Raw genomic sequence first — 19,623 nt, 5'->3', positions numbered from 1 at the left:
CGGTGAGCCGAGTGTGTGTCTGTTTCCACAGCGCCCTGGCCCGCCGCAGCCCCCGGCTGGGCGAGGGGTGTGATGTGAGAGTGGGATGGGAGGGGGCAGCAGGCGGGGCCTGCCACGTCACTTGGAGAGTGAGTGTTGGGAAGGAAGGGCAGAGCGGAGAGCCGAGCCGCTGCAGCTGCGGCGGCTGCAGCGAAGGNGCCAGACGGAGCCCGCGGTGCACGTAGGGCGGAGGCCGAGCCCCGCCAGGAGTCCTCGCCGAGCCGGAGGGAGGCGCATCTGGCGCTTCGCTCCCAGCGGCAGCGGAGGGGCTCGGACGGCTGGAGAAGCGCGGTGGGAGCTGGGAAGAGCTAACCCGTCCGGAGGGCGGACCCCCGCGTCGCGGAGCCCGGGCTCAGGCACGGCGGGGGGCGAGGCCACGCGTCTTTTCGGGCAGCCCGTTTCACGCGCGCCAGTTTGCGCTTCCAGGTATCCCAGTAAGGGTAGCGCCCAGGCGCGGCTGTCTCTCCTGGAGGCGCGGAGCGGAACCCGCCGCGTCCAGGTCCCCTCCGCGGACCCAGCCTTGCAGGGCCCGGGGCTTCGGGGGCTCTCAGACCCAGCGGCCAGGCCAGACCGCGAGCTCTGAAGAGCGAGAGCCCCACCCTTAAACAGAGGGCGCCGCTGCGAGCCGGGAAGAGGTGCTGCGCTCCAAGGGGGTGCCGTGGGCGCCGTCCTAGCGGCGGGGAGCGCGCCGCGGAGGGGACATGAGGTCGGAGAAATCCCTCACGCTGGCGGCGCCGGGGGAGGTCCGTGGGCCCGAGGGGGAGCAACCGGACGCGGGAGACTTCCCGGAGGCCGGCGGGGGCGGGGGCTGCTGTAGTAGCGAGCGGCTGGTGATCAATATCTCCGGGCTGCGCTTCGAGACCCAGCTGCGCACTCTGTCGCTGTTTCCCGACACGCTGCTGGGAGACCCTGGTCGCCGCGTCCGCTTCTTCGACCCGCTGCGGAACGAGTACTTCTTCGACCGCAACCGGCCGAGCTTCGACGCCATCCTCTACTACTACCAGTCCGGGGGCCGTCTGCGGAGGCCGGTCAACGTGCCCCTGGACATCTTCCTGGAGGAGATCCGCTTCTACCAACTGGGGGATGAAGCCCTGGCGGCCTTCCGGGAGGACGAGGGCTGCCTGCCAGAAGGTGGCGAGGATGAGAAGCCACTGCCCTCCCAGCCCTTCCAGCGCCAGGTGTGGCTGCTCTTCGAGTACCCTGAGAGCTCGGGCCCCGCCAGAGGCATCGCCATCGTCTCTGTGTTGGTCATTCTCATCTCCATCGTCATCTTTTGCCTGGAGACCTTGCCCCAGTTCCGTGCAGATGGTCGAGGTGGAAGCAATGGTGTGAGCAGAGACTCCCCGATTTCCAGGGGTAGTCAGGAGGAAGAGGAGGATGAAGATGATTCCTATACCTTTCATCCTGGCATCCCTCCCGGGGGAATGATGGCTGGGGGCTCATCCTCCCTAAGTACTCTTGGGGGCTCTTTCTTTACTGACCCCTTCTTTCTGGTGGAGACCCTGTGCATAGTTTGGTTCACTTTTGAGCTCCTGGTTCGCTTTTCCGCCTGCCCCAGCAAGCCAGCTTTCTTCCGCAACATCATGAACATCATTGACTTGGTGGCCATCTTCCCCTACTTCATCACCCTGGGCACTGAGCTGGTGCAGCAGCAGGAGCAGCAGTCGGCCAGTGGAGGGGGCGGCCAGAATGGGCAGCAGGCCATGTCCCTGGCCATCCTCAGGGTGATCCGCCTGGTCCGGGTGTTTCGCATCTTCAAGCTGTCCCGCCACTCCAAGGGGCTGCAGATCCTGGGCAAGACCTTGCAGGCCTCCATGCGGGAGCTGGGTCTGCTCATCTTCTTCCTCTTCATCGGGGTCATCCTTTTCTCCAGTGCCGTCTACTTCGCAGAGGCTGATGATGATGATTCACTCTTTCCCAGCATCCCGGATGCCTTCTGGTGGGCAGTGGTTACAATGACCACGGTAGGCTACGGAGACATGTACCCCATGACGGTGGGAGGCAAGATCGTGGGCTCCCTGTGTGCCATCGCTGGGGTCCTCACCATCGCCCTGCCTGTGCCGGTCATTGTCTCCAACTTCAACTACTTCTACCACCGGGAGACGGAGCAGGAAGAGCAAGGCCAGTATACCCATGTCACTTGTGGGCAGCCTGCACCAGATCTGAAGGCAGCTGATAGTGGACTTGGCAAGCCCGAGTTCTCAGAGACCACTCGGGAACGGAGACCCAGCTACCTTCCCCCTCCACATCGGGCATATGCAGAGAAAAGGATGCTCACTGAAGTTTGACTGATGCAGGCAGGGCATGAATGAGAAGGACGACACTGAGCAAACAGTGTCAGCCTTCCTTCTCATTCTCCACTCCCCTCACCCGAGCTCCAGCCGACTTCCTGACTCCCTCCCCTGCACCCAGTCCAGATACCTGGACTGTCAGCCTTGTTGCTTGATCTCTGCGGCATTCAAGGTTCATCCATCTAAGTGACATTTTTGAAATTCTAACGGTGCCACCCATTCGTACCCATCTTCTGTCATGTGGATGAGATTTCTGTCTGACTTTCCCTCATGACTGTAAATTTTCATGTCTGGGCCTTGGAATTCTCTAGGAACAGAGATGTCAACAAGATGGAAACCAGGCATACCTGGGTCCTATTTCTCTCCTTAGCGTCCTTTGCTTTGGGGCATGCACCTGTCAGCTTCTGGTTATGTGATAACTAGCAGAGGCTGGAAGAGTGTTCATCTTTCTGTTTTATTCCCATGCCCGGTGACACCTGCTAGTCATCCGTAAGAGGACCTTTGGTAAAGCCTTTAGCTGTACAACCTCCAAATATGTTATTCATCTCGAATCTTGGAAGGGATTAGAGAAACTACAGTTAAACGTGGCCATTTGGAGGACATTAGAATCAGTCCCAGAACAAAGGGGCCAATGGATTCTTCCAGGTGTGCCCTGGCACAGTGGATGTCAGCCTTTGGTCTGCATTCAGTCCTTCCCTCCCCGACTGTCTAGCTTCCAGGAAGGTTCCTTCTCAGAGCCAAATACTCTTTTTGTGCAAGTGCCTTCCTGTGCAGAGGAACTGGAAAGAGGGAACCACAGAGCCAGGAGAAATGGCTGAATAGACTCAAGCAACTAGCTTGACGGCATATCTAAAGAGAGGTATCAGTTAAGCAGCCATTGTCATCTGGGAGGCATGCAAAGAGAAGCCTTGTTATAGACGGCAAATTTCCCGTCCTCGCTTGCCCCCAACCCTCTCCAGCGCCTGACCCCCCTTCTTCCTGGGAATTTGACTTAGGATTACAGTTGAAGGTTTTCCAAAGCAAACTCCAGCTTACACTCGCAGACAGGTAAAAGCACACGTTGGATGCTAGCGTGGGTTTCTTCCCACTTATGTGCAATGGAATAGGTTTAGAGTAAGGAAGAAACATCATTCCTTTGTTGACAGCCTCACCGTTAGAGGTTTTTTGCTGAGTCAAGCAAACATTCACCTGCTCTGCCCCTTGAAGCGGCAGCTGACCTGCTCTAACTGGTAAGGTAATGTTACCACCTGGACTGAGTCATCCTCTTCCAGGGTGAAACTGCTGCCTTCAGCCCACCCACCCACCTCCCCTCATTTCTCTCCTGGTAACATTGTCATTTGTTTGTTGCCTTGAAAAACTGTGATGTACTGTTCTGAGCTCTTCTGGGTGCAGTTCAGAAACCGAAAGGACTGTTAACATGTTTTTAATTTTGTATCTATGCTTTAAGACTCTTTGATGAGGATTTTGTTTTTTAAAAATTAGTTCCTCAAAGAGCAATTTATGAGGGATGGCCTTTTGAGGGTTTTCTTGAGAGACACTGTGGCTCCTGTGAGTGCCAGATCTAAATCTGGATTTTGCCACAGCTTTACAGGGTAACACAGTTCCTCTTTGTGCCTCAGTTTCCCCACTCATTAAATGGGAACGTTAATGTCTTCCCCTCCCTACCTCATGGGGAATGTCGATGAACTCATCTGGGAAGCTGGGGATGATGCTATGCAAATGTGTGAATTTTAATAAGGGACTTGATTTTTTAGTTCATCAGTCTGTTTCCTTCCCCGTATCCCAGAGTCAAAAGCTCCCCAAAGAGTTGCTGCCTTGGATTCAAACCCCAAAAGTAGGCCACACTACGCTATTAGCTCCTTAAATCCCTGCTTAACCTCTTGAACTGGGCCTCAGTTTCTCTTCTTACCCTTCAGCAAGGAGGATGCTCTTTAGACTGGCTCAGTGGGATCCTTCCAGGGCCAGAGGCCACCTTGATTGGGAGCTTGGCTTCTCCAAGCCTGAAATACAGATAAGAGGAGTTCATGACTCAGTAATCTGCTCTGAGGCCATAAAGTTCCAGTTTTCCAAATTCCTTCAGTTACTTCTGGCTATTTGGGGAAAGGAGAAGGGCCCACTACATAGGCAATAGGGATGTTTCCAGCGAGGGTAAATGTTGGAACATGTATGCATGTATCTCTATATGTGTGTATGTGATCATCCTCATCACCATCCCCAATGAAACATTTCCTCTTCAAGTCAGAGCATGCCTGAAAGTAAAGGGTTTGTGGAGAGCTGGGCTCTCCAGGGACTCTGGTTGCCATAGCAACCTTCCAGACTGTTCTCTCTATCTTCTGATTTGGGCAGCAAGGGAGAATGAGAGGCTACAAATTCCCAGCTTCCGAAATGGGAACACCTCCTACATAGTGGTTTCGGGGGCCGGTAATGACCGGTGGGATGCGTGACCTTTGGAAAATGAGGGGACAGCAGCTCCCCCAAACTTCCTCCCTGGACCTTTCTTCCTGGTCTCCCCAACCTGTCATCGAAGCTGCCTCATCTCACCCCTGATCCTTCAGAAATCTGAATGCTAAGCAACTGCCAGTTAAACCAATGTCAGTATTATCTTTTTCAAAACGACAAGGGGAGACTTGGAGGGGACACGCTCCTCAAGAGGTGGCCAGGCTGGCGCCTTGCCGAGAGTCCTGACAGTCATGGTCCGTAACAGTGTCCTGGAGGTCCCATCTCCTCAGAGAGAGGCTCCTCCCAGTTCCCAGAGAGACGGAGAGAAATGCCACTTCTTCCTCCCAGGGAATAGTCTAGCTCTGATCCTAGCCATCTCATAGGTGGCTCTCCTTAAGACATCGAAGAAACACGGAGAGGCTGTGACCTGACCTAGTTTCTTGAAGGATTTTGCCAAGTGATCCCTCTCTGACTCTGAGTTCTTTATGTGGATTCTGTGCCCTGAGCGTCAAGAGAATATGTGCCCTGTGCTGACCAGACGGCTGGGGTAGTGATGTCGCAGCTGCCGGCAAAGGCAGGGGTCAGCCCTTCTTCGTTCTACCTGACTCGAGCTGGCAGGAGCTCCCAAATGCCTTCCTGGATCTGGCAGGCACAGCGGAGATGTGGAATAGTCCTCCTGCCCTGATCTTCCCCAAGGAGAGAGTGGGACAGCTGGCCACCTTTGCATCTGAGGTAGGTTCTACTGTTGGGGAACTTGGTTTCTGGCTCGGAGCTCCGGGCCAGATTAGAACTGGGAGAGGCAAGCCCCTGCATTCTGGAGACTTGGGGCTTTGATTTCCCGTTCCTCAGCAGCCATCTCCCTCTCCTGTGTATTTTCTGTGACTGCGTGGACTTCAGTGTCCTTCCTCAGTTTCTGCTTCCTCACTGCTCTCATCCCAACTCTTTCTAGTCACCCCCTCTTCTCTGCACCTCCCCTTCCTTCTCCTAGTTATTCTCATTTTCTCTGCTCCCTCCCCCCCCCANTTCCCGTTCCTCAGCAGCCATCTCCCTCTCCTGTGTATTTTCTGTGACTGCGTGGACTTCAGTGTCCTTCCTCAGTTTCTGCTTCCTCACTGCTGTCATCCCAACTCTTTCTAGTCACCCCCTCTTCTCTGCACCTCCCCTTCCTTCTCCTAGTTATTCTCATTTTCTCTGCTCCCCCCCCCCTTCTTGTCACATCCCTGGCTTTTGCCCTTCTGTTGTTTTAATCTCTTCTTTCTATAGGTGTCTTTCTTTCTATCTTTCTCTTTCTCTCCATCTTTTTAGTGGCTGGGGGCAGCTGTAACATTTCTGTTGAGATCGCCCCTTGAGCTCTAGGACAGCAGTGATCTGGGGTGTTTGCTAAGAAGACTGTTATCCAGCTGGAGGACCAGGCCCCCCCCCACTTCCCTGCCAGCTCTGTGGACCATCATTTCCTGCCAGGCTGGCCCCTGTGGGCGCAAGTCCTAAACTTACAGAGCAAGATGAGATTGTGCTGGGTTTAGAAAAATGTCTCTGCAGAACTTTCCTGTATCTTCCAAAATAAAACAAAGAAGGAGAGAGAGAAAAAGGGAGAGATAGAGAGAAAGAGAGAGAAACTCCAAGTCCCTCAACCTTAAGAAGCTTATAGAAAGGTTCAAAACAAAACAATGGTAGACATTTTTTAAAAATTAAAAAAAAAATAAAGGAAGGGAGTTGCCTGTGTGGCTCAGTTGGTTAAGCGTCCTTCAACTCAGGTCATGATCTCACAGTTCATGAGTTTGAACCCCGCATCGGGCTCTGTGCTGACAGCTCAGAGCCTGGAGCCTGCTTCGGATTCTGTGTCTCCCTCTCTCTCCGCCCCTCCCCCCCTCATGCTCTGTCTGTCTCTGTCACTTGAAAATAAACATTAAAAAAGGTTTAAAAGAAACAGTAGAAACAGTAGGTTACACACAAAAATGAGGATTTAGGAGGAAGGCATAAGGGTGGAATTAGCCTTGAAAAGCCTTAATGCAGGAGTGGCTGTCACACTGCCCTAATTCACTTGAAGGCCCCTGTAGCATCCAGCTGTCTGTCTCGCACACTGAAGGCAGAACAAAGCAAGGGCATATATCCCGGGGGTGCATGGTGCATGGGACGCTCCTTGACAAGATGGATTAAAATTCTCTACCCGTTGGTAAAGGGAGCTGTGTGTGCGGGATGTCGCAGGCTATAGGCAGGCCCACCTGCAGCAGGACATCAGGGGCTTTTTGGAGGGAAACGGACATTTTCTAGAACAGGATTATGGTGATAGATGTATAACTCTAGAAGTTAACTGAAAAAAGTATTGGATTGTGGGTCGGGGGAAAGCGGCATGAGGCTGATAACCTGGGAGTTTCACACATTGGCTGGGACAATGGTTTCGTTTTGTAAATCTAGAAGGTTATCATCTCTGAAGATGGACCAGCTTAAATATCCAGGTTGGAATGACAGTTTTTTTCTTCTGCCACTTGGGGACACTTTAGAGCTTTCATGCAGTTTGCTCCTTTCTACTCAAGTGTGGTGCCAAGAACTGCCTTTTTTTTTTTTGACAATCAAATCATTGTGGGGTTTACATGCTTTTTCTTTTTTTGCTCAAGCAAAAGAAAGATCAAAGCTATTTTTGGTAAGTGCAGGGCATGATTAGCACATATTGAAGTATGTTGGACATTATTCATTACATAGGACTGAGGCAGTGAACTTGCCCAACGGGTTCATATTCTGCTGGCAAAACAAAGAACAAAAAAGCTTCAAAATCCCCACAAACAAACCAAAAGCCCCACCTAGTCTCTGCACCTGTAGACTCAGGATTCCTTAAGCAATTGCACAGGAGTGGAGGTTTTATTCTGCGGGCGACCTTCCCATCCTCGTCTCTGACCCTTTACAGCCGCTGTGAGGTCCCCGCGGCTGTTGGTGGCTTTGGACACACAGGAGTGAGTGGTGACCAGTTTCCATCAGCCTACCCTTCTCTGTGACTGTCCGTGAGACATTGCTCTTCCCTGGTGGGGCGGCCCTCACTGGGTACCATCCTTCCCTCCCCATGGCATTTCTCCTCACATGACACCTCCCAGTCCCCTTGCTTATCATTCCTTCTGTGCCCTGGCTGAACCCTTGCTGTATAGGCAGTATTTCTGTCACCCAGCATCTCTACACAAATGCCAAGAGAGATTCCCAGAGAATACTGTCCTCCTGGGACAGTCTGGCGGGAACCTCTGTGCCAGCCCTGATCGGTTTTGACTGTGTGCTATTGCCCTGGGAAGCAAAGTGTGTTCTGATCCTAGCTTGTCAAGGTCACTTAGGAAGGAAAAGGAATCCTTTAATTCTTTAAACTGTAGGATTTCCTCTCTCCATTCTGCTTTATACTGGGAAGCCTCGGGTTGTGCAGACAGCTTCTGGCAGAATACTGCCTGGGGCTTGGGGCTTTAGTGGGAGAGGGAACTTGGCAGATGCAGGCCACTGGGAGTAAAAGACAGATGGGCTCTGAGTTCTCATGTTACTGTATCTCCCAGTGAACCACCCTCCTGTTTTGGGCTTGAGGTCCCTGTGGGATTGGAGATGGTTGTGTCGTGTTCCTAGAGAAAGGAGTTTGCTCTACCTCTTTGTCCCTTTTTCATCCTAATCCCTTGGGCACCCTAAGGAGGGGGTGAAAATCTATCAGCGACCACTTTGGAAGGACAGACAGGGCACTGACTCCCTGGGTCCCAGAACAAAAGAGCAAAAGGGGCCGTAAGTATCATTAACACTGGTCTCATCTTGGCTATCACTTAACCTACTTAGGGCCTAGGCCTGGTGGGGTTTATAACTTTTTTTTTTTTTTTAACACAACTCTGACCTCATCGTTGTTACTGTGAAGGGGATTTTCCCTTAGTCTGTCATGGGCCTCAGCAGACACTCTCTGGCTGCCCCTAGAAAACATCTTGGCACTGTAAGCAGCCTCTGCTACAGGCTGCAGGAAGCACAGACAGACCCCGGCTCTTTGGTAAGATCAAAACCAACATTTCAAAAGGAAATCGCAGCCACATAGTCTGCTGGCACTGCTATTTTTGACATGCTTGCTGTTCTCTCAGGGCTTGACAACCTCTGTCTCCAGGAGACAGACAAACCAGCCCTTGGCAGGAGAGACACTTTGCTCTGAAAAAGAACCTAGGAAGATAGTCTTGTGGCTGGAGGGGCCAGGAGAACAAGCCGTTCCTCCCTCTCCTCCAGGATGCTCTGCTTCTGGCCATCAGGGTCTGTGGATCTGAGGCTGGGGCACCATTCTGGCTTGGTGAACCCTTTCTCTGCTCTGGTCCTCCCCAGTGAGAGTGGTCCTAACAAGAATGAGGATGCCACCATCCATTTAAAAAGCATTTGAAATGCCTTCAGTGCTCTCAATCATGTCCTATAACAAAAAGGTTAGGAGCATGGATTCTGGAGCCAGCTTTTCTGGGTTCAAATCCCACCTCTGCCACTTGCCTGCTGGGTGACATGGGGCAAATTCTGAAACTTCTCTGTGCCTCAGTTTCCATTTCTGTAAAGTGGAGGGAGAATAATAGTACCAATTTCATGGAGCTGTTTTGAGGATTAAATGAGCTAATACATGTAATGTTTGTGTAATATGTAATAATATGTATGCAGTATACTGTGTAACAATATATCAGCTCTCTTCAAAGATTAGCTGTTACTACTATTATCCTACAACAACCAAATGAAGGAGGTAGGCCAGGCATTATTTTCCTCTGGCAGATAAGACAGTTGAGGCTCAGAAGGTATGTTCAAGGGCACACAACTAATGTGTGACACATCGCCCTCAGGGGAGATATAATTTACAGAACTCAGTGAGGGTCTGATTAATACTAAGCAAGAAGAGAAAATGAATCTGTAGTTCTGAAATGTGTATAGGTTTTTATTTACATGCTAATTTGTCTCTTAAAAGGGAAAACCAGAAGGTGTCCTATGTGTGTGTGTGTGTATATAATTTATATATATGTTTCATATAGCTGTATATACAGATTTTTATATATGCAAATATACACACACACACATATATATATATATATATGGGTGTAAAGATGGACAGGTTTCCCCAGCTATCCAAAAATAGAGCACTCCTGTGAAAGCTTTCATAAGCCAAATGAAGTAAAGCAAAGAAGCAATTACCGTTTCCTAAAAGCGAAAATCCTCTTTGGATTTCTTTGGGTTAGTGAGATCAGGTACTAGCATAGGTCTTTAGTAAAAACAAGTCTGTATTAAAAAAAAAAAAGCAAAATAGTGTAAAGAGAACTTTGGGATAGCAGGGAAAACCTTTCATTCTTTCTATACACCCCTCCTCGCTGCCACCATTGTTTTCCGCCCTCCACATTTTAACTCCACTAGAGCCTTCCTCACACACTTCCTCCACATCTTCCTCCTTGGGACAAATGCAGGGTCCCACAGTTAGCCCTAAGGATGGAGCACATAAGTCAGACCGCAGCTCAGTTTTCTGGTACTGTTCCAGCGGTCTTCGCAGTCCCACCTCCCCCAGTCGCGTCTTCAGCATCCCCCTCTGATCCCTAGCCATTTTCATGACCCACTGCGCACCCCCTCCCAACTCTGCAGGTGGTGACACCCTGTAACATTCCTAGGGTGTGCTCCAGCTTCCCTTTCCTCTTTTCAGGGGGAAGAGATAGGAGGTCCTGGCGCGGGAAGAAGATAGCCTTTCCTGCTCCTGAGTCTGAATTTGTTTCCACTGCAGCTCTCTCTGGGGGTCCCAGACTCAGGCCAAATGCTCAACTCGTCCTGTGCTCACTCCCACAGCCGCGCCAGCTTGCACAGGGGACCTGGCCCAGGACAGAGCAACGGGACCACCCTCCACTCCCCATTCTGACTTCTTGGTTTGCTTGCCTTTGGAGGTAGAGAACTTGCCTCTGAATCACCATTATTAGCTGCACCTCATTTAACCTCTCCAGCTTTGTCCTCTGCAAAATAAGGGAGCTAATTCCACTTGCCTCACGCAGTTGTTGGGAGGCTCAAACGAGAGGCACGTTAAAGAGGTTCGTGGGAAATAAACTCTCGGCGGAGCATGGCCGAAGGGGCCCCAGTGACACTGAACAGCCACCAGGGAATGGGGCTAAAACCACCTGTACTCTCAGAGGAAGGCAGGATCCCTGCTGACTTCAGTTCTGTTCTCTGAAACAAACACTGAAATGAAATATGATATAAAAAATAGACTCATGGTAGCTAGCTATTTTATCCAGAAGGCTCTTTGCCTGAAGCATTCACAGCAGAATCTGTTTAAATAATTGCACTTAAGATGTGATTTAATATATAGGAATGTAATCTGAATGTATCTTGTAAGAATAGAATGGATATACCGGTAACATTTTTTCCGGCCAAGGTAGAAAGTCCTTCCTGGTAGCACCAGAGCACTGGGAAGGACAGTACTGACGGTCACAGCGTCAGAACAGGAGGGCTGGGAGGGACCCTAAATTCTCCTCTTTATGAAGGAGAAGGCCGGCTCAGACAAGTGGAAAGATTAACCCATGATCACAGGCAACTCAGGGCATAGCTGGGTTTAGGACTCACATTTTCTAACTCCTCCACTAGTATATTTTTCTATGGAAAATGGAAGCCTAAGGAATAAACCTAGCCAATTTTATTCATTTCCCACCCAACCAAACTCCTTAGCGCAGCTGTTCATAGGAAGTGGAATTAAGTGCTTTTTAATTTCATCTCTCTCTACCCTGACTTTCCGAGGTACAGAGGCAGCAGGCTGAGCTAGAGAAATTCATCAGATAACCAGCTCCTAGATTTGTAAGGAATGAATGACTAAAAATTGTTACTCTAGTAAGTACCAAAGGTATTTTTGCACCTGACGAAGACAGACTCATGTACAGGCTCTGGCCTGGGCAGCCAAGCCCTGAGCTTTTAATCTTACCAACTAAGAGGCTATATATAACCTTTTAGGGCTTTTAATGTTAAATTTAGTGCCTGGGCTGCAGGAAACTGTCACAGATTGGAAGTCAGGAAAGCAGGAGGTTATTGGAGACTTCTGTATTTTAAAGAGAAAAGAAGGGATGAAGAAGTGAGTATCTTACCCAGGAGTGCTGATTTTCTGATGCCCTGGGAAACAGACATCCACTTCTAGATTCTTCCCTGTACTTTGTTGCCCTGGGAGAGAAAGAGAAGTCACTGTTGGTTACAGATTCCTTTTATAAATCACAGGACTAGTGTCAGGGGGAACAAAGTTTCCAGAAGCCATAGTGGCTGAGCCATAAATCAGACAGGCACTCCCCAGCTGCTCTAAGGCAAATTGGCCTTGCTGGAAGGAGAGAGAAGTCTGGCATGTTGGGGGAAAGAGTTTGTGTCTCTTGTAAGACTGTTCTTTGTGCTTTGGCAGAGGGGTCACATTCACCCAGGGGCAGCACACACACATGTGCATGTGGAGGACCCAGGCTCCCAGCCACCCACACTCAGCCACAGTAGCTGCCCTCTGCTTCTCTGAACGTGTGTTTGGTTTTCGTTCTATTTATTTGCCTAATTTTTTTTTCTGTACCTGCAACCCCCGGGTAGATGGTTTAATATCCTTGCAGAATTCCAAATAACAATCCCAGAGCACTAACCCAAAGCTGTGCAGGTTATTCCTGATAATAGGTCCTAAATCAGTGACTCGTGGATCACGTAGGATTCAGGGCTAAGAAATACTGGATATGACAGTTTTATCTCAATAACACTGGGAAAAGATACAAGAAATATTGGGAGATTTCACATGCAGACTTTGACATTTGTTTTCTTTTGAAAAATCAAAGGTCTGGTCTTGTTGATTTTGCATTTCAGCTTTCTGCCAGCTGAGTGAGCTGCCCCCTTCAGAAGGGGAATGGGCTCTTTTTTGTCCAGTGCCCACTGAGTGCCACCCAGTGCCCAGTGGCCAAGTATCATTTTTTTTTTGTGCCCACGGGATTGGTTCCTTCTAGGTGGGAAACATTTCCTATGTGTACATTTCTACTAAGGGCACTACGCCCCCATCCCACTTCATCTGGTGACCCCATGGATGCCGATGCGTTACCCCTCTCAAAGCCTTCCTATCTGATCTCATTGAATTGAGTCTCAGTGGACTGTTAGAGGGGGAGGGGGCAGGTGTGGTTATTAGGAACAGAGTGAAAGCAGAAGCGAGGGCTGGCAGACTGTGGAGGAGGCAGTCACAACTCCAGGCAAGACACAGAATTGGGTGGCTTCTTGGAGAAAAGTGACCTTGCAGGAATCAAGAACATGCTAAGTTATGTTCTCTGTCCAATTAAGTGGGCAAGGAGATGTGTGATGCAATTAAGGATTTCCCTCTAAAATTATTAAAATACAAAAAAGGCAAAAAACCAAAAACCCCAAAAAGGCAAACATCGGTGTTTGGGTATTTCTGACTTGAGACCAGCTGCCTACTTCTGTGATGTCACATAGTGAGACATCACTCTGTTCGTGCTGGCTGGCACTTAGCATTACGAGTGGGGGTCATCAGTGGGATCCTGTGGCTTTCCTGGGTAAGAGTTGGCCACCAACCATGGGCTCTGCATTAGAGCGACATTGTGAAGCCCACGGTTAGCCCTAGATCCTTTCTTCCCTCCTTTCCTAGACTCTTGTCGGTTTCAGCTCTTACAGACTCTTCTGTCTCTGGGCTTTATTGGCCCCAAATGAGCTGACTGTAGAGTTGGAGCTATGTCCAACATTATTGTGTTGGGAGAGAGGTAAGACAGTTTCTCCTCTTTTCCTTGCTTTACCTCTTATTTCATAAAAATATTTCGGGGCCAGAATTCAAGTGGGGAGTGTCAATAGCAATTTGGGCTAGAGACAGCTCAAAATCCTTGGTGTCTCAGGAGGGAAACAGGTTTCATATTGGTCATCCCTTACTGGGGACAACTTTCACTTCTAAAGACCCAAATTTTTTTTTTAATATTTTATTTACTTTTGAGAGAGAGATAGAGACAGCATGAGCAGGGGAGGGTCAGAGAGAGAGGGAGACACAGAATCTGAAGCAGGTTCTAGGCTCTGAGCTGGCTGTCAGCACAGAGCCTGATGCAGGGCTCTAACCCACGAACCGTGAGATCATGACCTGAGCTGAAGTCGGACACTTAACCGACTGAGCCACCCAGGTGCCCACACTAAAGACCCAAATTGAAAAGGACTATATGACCCTTCTCCTCTCTACCCCTGCCGCCCCTCCCCCATACTTGCCCTTTCTAGGAGCACAGGAAAAATTAAATCAACATGGGCCTTCCATCTTAATGCCTGTCTGCCTCACTTTTTCCAATAGACGTTATTCTGAAAAGTTGTTTTTGTCATGAGTGTGTGTATGTGTGCATGTGTGTGTAAAAGTAATAGAACCACCTTCCTATCAGAGGTGATTTTAATAGGCAGGGCCTTTTCACATTTAAAAGAAATCAGGGCACCTGAGTGGCTCAGTCGGTTTAGCATCTGACTTCAGCTCAGGTCATGATCTCAGATCATGAGTATGAGCCCTTCGTCAGGCTCTTTGCTGACAGCTCAGAGCCTGGAGCCTGCTTTGAATTCCGGTCTCCCTTTCTCTCTGCCCCTCCCTCGCTCATGCTCTGTCTCTTTCCCTCTCTCTCTCAAAAATAAATAAACATTTTTTAAAAAAGAAAAAAAAAGAAATCCTAGAATATAACTAAATTTAAAAGAAAGTATATGGTCTGTAGAAAAATGCACTTAAATTAGTTTATGGCCTACTTCATACAATTATAATTCTGTCCTCTGGTGGAAAGACGGGATGCTGTGGTATTAGAAATTGTGGGGATTGCCGACCAGATTTGAGAAAGAGCCTTTTTATTTGCTGGAGGAACTAGGGGATATTTTTCAAAACATATGTTCAAAAGTGGGAACAGACTTTTGTAACAAACTCTGTTACAATTTTCTCACTTTCTTGCTGCGTTTCTGTCTAGATGATGAATTTCCAAGTGTATAGCATTATATCTCCCATGCCTATAGCTGTGTCAGCTGAGAAGGGATGGGAGAAATGAGGCTGTGGCCCTGAGTCCATTGTGTCTCTCTATTAGCCATGTGGGAAGGGGTGATGATAGCAGTCACTCCAGGAATCAGCATCCAGGGCTGCCACCCTGTCTGTGTAGCTGTGTGGCGTTGGGAACACTGGAAACCTCTCTGAGCTATGGTTCTCTCCTCTGTAAAATCAGGCCATTGATAGAGCATCCCTTATGGTGGCCAGTGTGGTTAAAGGAGATGATGTTAATAAGGAGCATTGCAGGTCCTCGCATGTAGTAAGCATTCAATAAAAGTGGGTTATTTTTTCCATGGTCTCTCTTTTTGGCCCGCTTCAGCACTATACCCACTGAGGCATAGGGAGAGCCTCAAAAAATTGCACAATCTTTAGAAGTAACTAAAACCACTCAAAGCTCATGTTAATCTAGATCTTTAGGAAATATATGTGCAATAGTTTATCTCACTTTGTGGATTTGGATTTCCTGATCTAACACTGACCATGATTCAGGTATGTAATTATCTAATACTTGGTTGTAACACAGGTGATGCCTTAGACTGTAACACAGTCTAAGGGTCTTAATACCCCCTTAGACTGAACACTGCTTTCCTGCTAAAACAAGGCAGCATAAGAGAATAGTCAGTGGTTCTGATGATCCCTTTAGAAAGAATATAAGCAGGGGCACCTGGGTGGCTCAGTCAGTTGAGCATCCAATTCTTGATTTTGGCTCAGGTTATGTTCTCCTGGCTTGTGAGATTAAGCCTGGTGTTGGGCTCTCTGCTGACAGCATGGAACCTGCTTGGGATTCTCTCTCTTTCTTTCTCTCCCTCCTTCTCTCTCTCCTTCCCTTTCTCTCTCTCTCTCTCTCTTTCTAAAAAAAAGAACATAAGCAAAATCCTGGGAAGCAGTGAGAATTTCCAACACACTGAGGAATTAACTGGAAGTCAAATAACTAAGTGTAGAAAGATCATGTGGTTCAGCTACTCACTTGCCTGACTTTTGGGCTTGCCTTGAGTGAAAGAATGAGCTAAAAGGAGACTGGACAAGAACGCAGGAAGCTTTCCTTCAGTGCTGAACAGGTCATAAACATGCCTTTCATGATGCATTTGAGGTCAACTTTCTTCAGAATTGTGACACAAGCCAGTGGAAAATATGACTTGATTTACAGATAATGTTATTTCTTTACATACAACATTTCAGGAATGCATTTAATTTGCAAGGAAGTCAGCTGCACTCAATGATGTATAAGTAGAGAATAAGACAAGATGACATACAAAAATTGAGCAGGCAGTGGTTTCTAAAAGTCAAAGAATCCATTACTCTGTCCTGCATTAGGAAAAGTTCATTATCCCAGGTGTATTCTGAAACCTCCCCACAACCAGGGGATGAGAGAAAGAGAGACTCCAGGGATGTTGTAGGATTGTTTTCCTCCTATCTTGGTTACACATCTGCTGTTGTACCTTAAACTTCCTTTCTACTATTTTGTACCGACTGAGATGGATACTACTCAACTGACCATATTACCTAGAATAACGCCTTATGCCAGAGTTCCTCAAAGTATTAGTTCCTCAGAGCTAATTCCCATGGAAAAAGAGTCCCCAGCTACTATGTCCCTGCTTATTGGAAATACACAATACATGAGATCATAAGATTAAGGGTCCTGAGAAGTCCTGCAGTGAATAAACTAATTTTACCTGTTAAACCAGTGTTGTTCAAATTATTTTTACCATAGTATCTCCACCCCCTTTCTGGGGGGGACTTCTATTCACATCCCACAAAAGCTGTAATCCAAGGAATAAATTTGGAGAAACTCAAAGACATCTGAAACTCCTTATGATGAATTTTAGTCCATGGAACTTCAGTCCTTAAAAGGTTTTCTTGAATGGACCATTTTGTGGCTTCCTGTCAACCTTCTAAAAGTTTTTCACACTCCTTTTGAGTCATACAGAGACATACAGAATCCGTGTTTTGAAAGGGCTCTGAATCATGTGAAAGAAGATATCCTCCCCTTTATTGACCTTCCAAGCCTTCTTAAATAGGAATCTTTGAGAAAAATAACTGTAAAATTTGGTCTTATTGGTTCAATTTAAGGGTTTCCGTTCTATTTGCTGTGAATGTCCACACTTGAGATGCACTTCTCCAGATTGATAGCTTACTGGTAGCATTGCCTGGTGATGTAACAGCCCAAGTTCTATGCATGGCGTCAACAAAATCAAATTATAAGGTGCATCTCTATTTACAAGTAGTTTTCTAACTAAAACTAGAACTTTTCATAAAAACATTCAAGCATGCCTCTACTAACGATCATATTTTAAAAATATTCACAATCTGAACAAGACTCAAAAAAGATACTAGCAGTGAGCTCTAAGTACACAGGCTCTTCAGTCTTCTTTCATGTTACCCTAAATTTTATTTTATATGTTTTTTATTTACTTCTGAGAGAGCGAGAGAGAGAGAGAGAGACAGTGTGAGCAGGGGAGGGTCAGATAGAGAGGGAGATACAGTATCTGAAGCAGGCTCCAGGCTCTGAGCTGTCAGCACAGAGCCTGATGCGGGACTCGAACCTACGAACCGCGAGATCATGACCTGAGCTGAAGTCAGACACCTAACCGACTGAGCCACCCAGGTGCCCCCCCTAAATTTTTTTTCAAGGTATTCTCCCAAGGTGCTTCAGCTGCTGGTGCCTCCAGTTGGACCCAGTTCCTCCAGTACTGGGACTTAAGTCCTCTGGGCAGCTCTTCCTGCTAGGTGCTCTTTGTGCCACCAAGGGCTCTTACCTTTGACTGTTCATCCCCAAAAAGGTCTGATGCTCACTGTCTACTCCTCCACCAGCTGGTCCAGGGCTACAGCCCTTTCTCCATGGATTCTTCTCTGTGTTTAGAGGTAAAAGGAGAGAGGATGTAGGTGATCTTGATCCATTGTTACCTTTGTAAATGTTGTTCCTTTTCTGGACATTTTGGGCTATGAGGAGTGCCTGTTAGCCAGTTCATTCTTGCATCTTTAAATCTTTAAATCTGCTAAAAGTTTGAACAAGTGGACTGTGGAAAAGGTGGGCATTGCACCTAATTCTGGGTCTGTCAATGAACTACTACGTGACCCTGAGGAAGTCACCTGCCTGGCACTTGGCATGTAGTAGCTATTAGTATTATTCTTTTGCCCAGTGTCTTTATCTGTAACACGACGTAGTTGGATTAGACAATTTTTGAGTCTTTGCCTGAAAGTTCTGTGGGTGCCTAGCTTATTCATTAAATGCACAGCTGGTCCCCTTGATAACTTGGCAAACTTTTCTTGTTTGGCTCTTGCCACCAGAATGATCTTTTAAAAAGAGAGTCAGTGTGGGGCGCCTGGGTGGCTTAGTCGGTTAAGCGTCCAACTTTTGCTTAGGTCATGATCTCGCGGTTCGTGGGTTCGAGCCCCGCGTCGGGCTCTGTGCTGACTGCCAGCTCAGAGCCTGGAGCCTGTTTCGGAGTCTGTGTCTCCCTCTCTCTCTGACCCTCCCCTGCTCACGCTCTCTCGCTCTCTCTCTCTCTCTCTCTCTCCTAGAAATAAATAAAAATATTAAAAAAAAAAAGAGAGAGTCAGTGTTACTGAATTTCAACTTTATCTAGACTCACTGAATTTCAGGGTTCACCTGAAATCCTCTTTTTTACAGACAATTTCAGAACTTACCACTTACTAATATACTGAGCAGGTAACAGCAGACTTCTAGAAGAGATACACTAATTTTTATATAATGTCAAGTGGGATAAATTTCTTCTCTCTGCTTTCCTTCCTTCTTTCTTTCCTTCCTGTCTTCCTATTTTTCTTAGATGAGCTTTTAGTTTTTAAGTGCTTCCAGATCTTTTTTATTTCAAAGTCACAAAATAAACATTCCTCAGTTTTGGCTGTGTCAAGTACCTTGGCATTATGATTGGAAAAATGTTGGGCATGCAAAGGCACTTCTATATTAAGGAGAAGCAGAGAGAAATGAAGCCCAGCAGGGGTGCTAACTAGTATTCTCTGGGTCTCTGGCTCCCCATTTGCTGAGGGAGCCTCTAGAGAAGACAAGGGAAAGAGAAGTTAGTACAATTCTTTGGTATCCTTAGACAAAGCAGAAGCTGACTTTGTCATTTCTAGGAAAATGGTAGTGATCCCAAGGGCAGATGCTGGATTATATGCTGGTCCCAGTGTGTTGTGCAGTGGCTCTGGATAGAAGGGTCTTGGTTGGATAGAGAGTGCCCAGCTCTGCCCTACCTGCTCAAGCTTGGGAGCTAGAGCTGAACATCCAGACCAGGGTTTCCCCTGTGCTGGGTTCCTGTCCTACATGGCTGTGCTGGTCCCCGTCTCGCATGGTTGCACCCGTCTTGGTGCTTTTCGATGTTTGGTTATCATCCTCACCTCAGTAGCTTCCCCTGCTATTGCTAGTGCATCAGCTGAAGTAGTAGAACCCTGGACAGGGATAGAAAGCCTGTGTGGGCTCCTAAGGCACAGTTTGGCCTTGCACAAATTGCTTGAAACATTTTATTTTCTGACTTTTCTGCTCACTATGGAAAATCATACAAGTTAGAAAAATGTACGGAAGAAAAGAAAAGATCCCATAATGCCACAGCCAGAGACATTCAGTATTGGCCTGTTTGGGGTTTTTCTTCTAGACTAGCTCTGTCTCTGTATCTATATCTCTACAGAGATCATACTGCATTTCATTAAAAAAAAAAAAACTCTTCATATATGGGGCCCCTGGGTGACTCAGTTGGTTGAGCATCTGACTCTTGATTTTGGCTCAGGTCATGATCCCAGAGTTGTGGGATTAAGCCCCACATTGGACTCCACCCTGAGCCTGGAGCCTGCTTAAAAGTCTCTCTCTCTCTCTCTCTCTCTCTCTCTCTCTCTCTCCCCCCCATT

At 47.9% G+C, this 19,623-nt stretch overlaps 1 protein-coding gene and 1 long non-coding RNA gene across 2 annotated transcripts in view; one reads left to right on the top strand and one right to left on the bottom strand.

The window, feature by feature from the left end:
* The first annotated feature begins 203 nt into the window (after positions 1-203).
* KCNA6 (potassium voltage-gated channel subfamily A member 6) overlaps positions 204-19,623 on the top strand; it is a 44,882-nt gene continuing 25,462 nt past the window's right edge. Inside the window, exon 1 of the mRNA XM_077759151.1 lies at positions 204-5,501. Within this exon, the coding sequence (XP_077615277.1) occupies positions 741-2,327 (1,587 nt within the window). The 5' untranslated portion in view covers positions 204-740 and the 3' untranslated portion in view covers positions 2,328-5,501. The remainder of the gene's footprint in view (positions 5,502-19,623) is intronic.
* Positions 4,245-17,602, bottom strand: LOC144227512 (uncharacterized). The gene is made up of 3 exons (XR_013333947.1): positions 17,520-17,602; positions 11,840-11,912; positions 4,245-4,330 (listed from the first exon to the last, which is right to left on the bottom strand). It is a non-coding gene; the product is annotated as an uncharacterized LOC144227512 (long non-coding RNA).

The sequence above is a fragment of the Crocuta crocuta genome, unplaced genomic scaffold (assembly GCF_008692635.1).
Source record: "Crocuta crocuta isolate KB4526 unplaced genomic scaffold, BGI_CrCroc_1.0 scaffold72, whole genome shotgun sequence".
In the NCBI taxonomy this organism is placed as follows: domain Eukaryota; kingdom Metazoa; phylum Chordata; class Mammalia; order Carnivora; family Hyaenidae; genus Crocuta; species Crocuta crocuta.
This window is presented reverse-complemented; position numbering and strand designations above follow the sequence as displayed.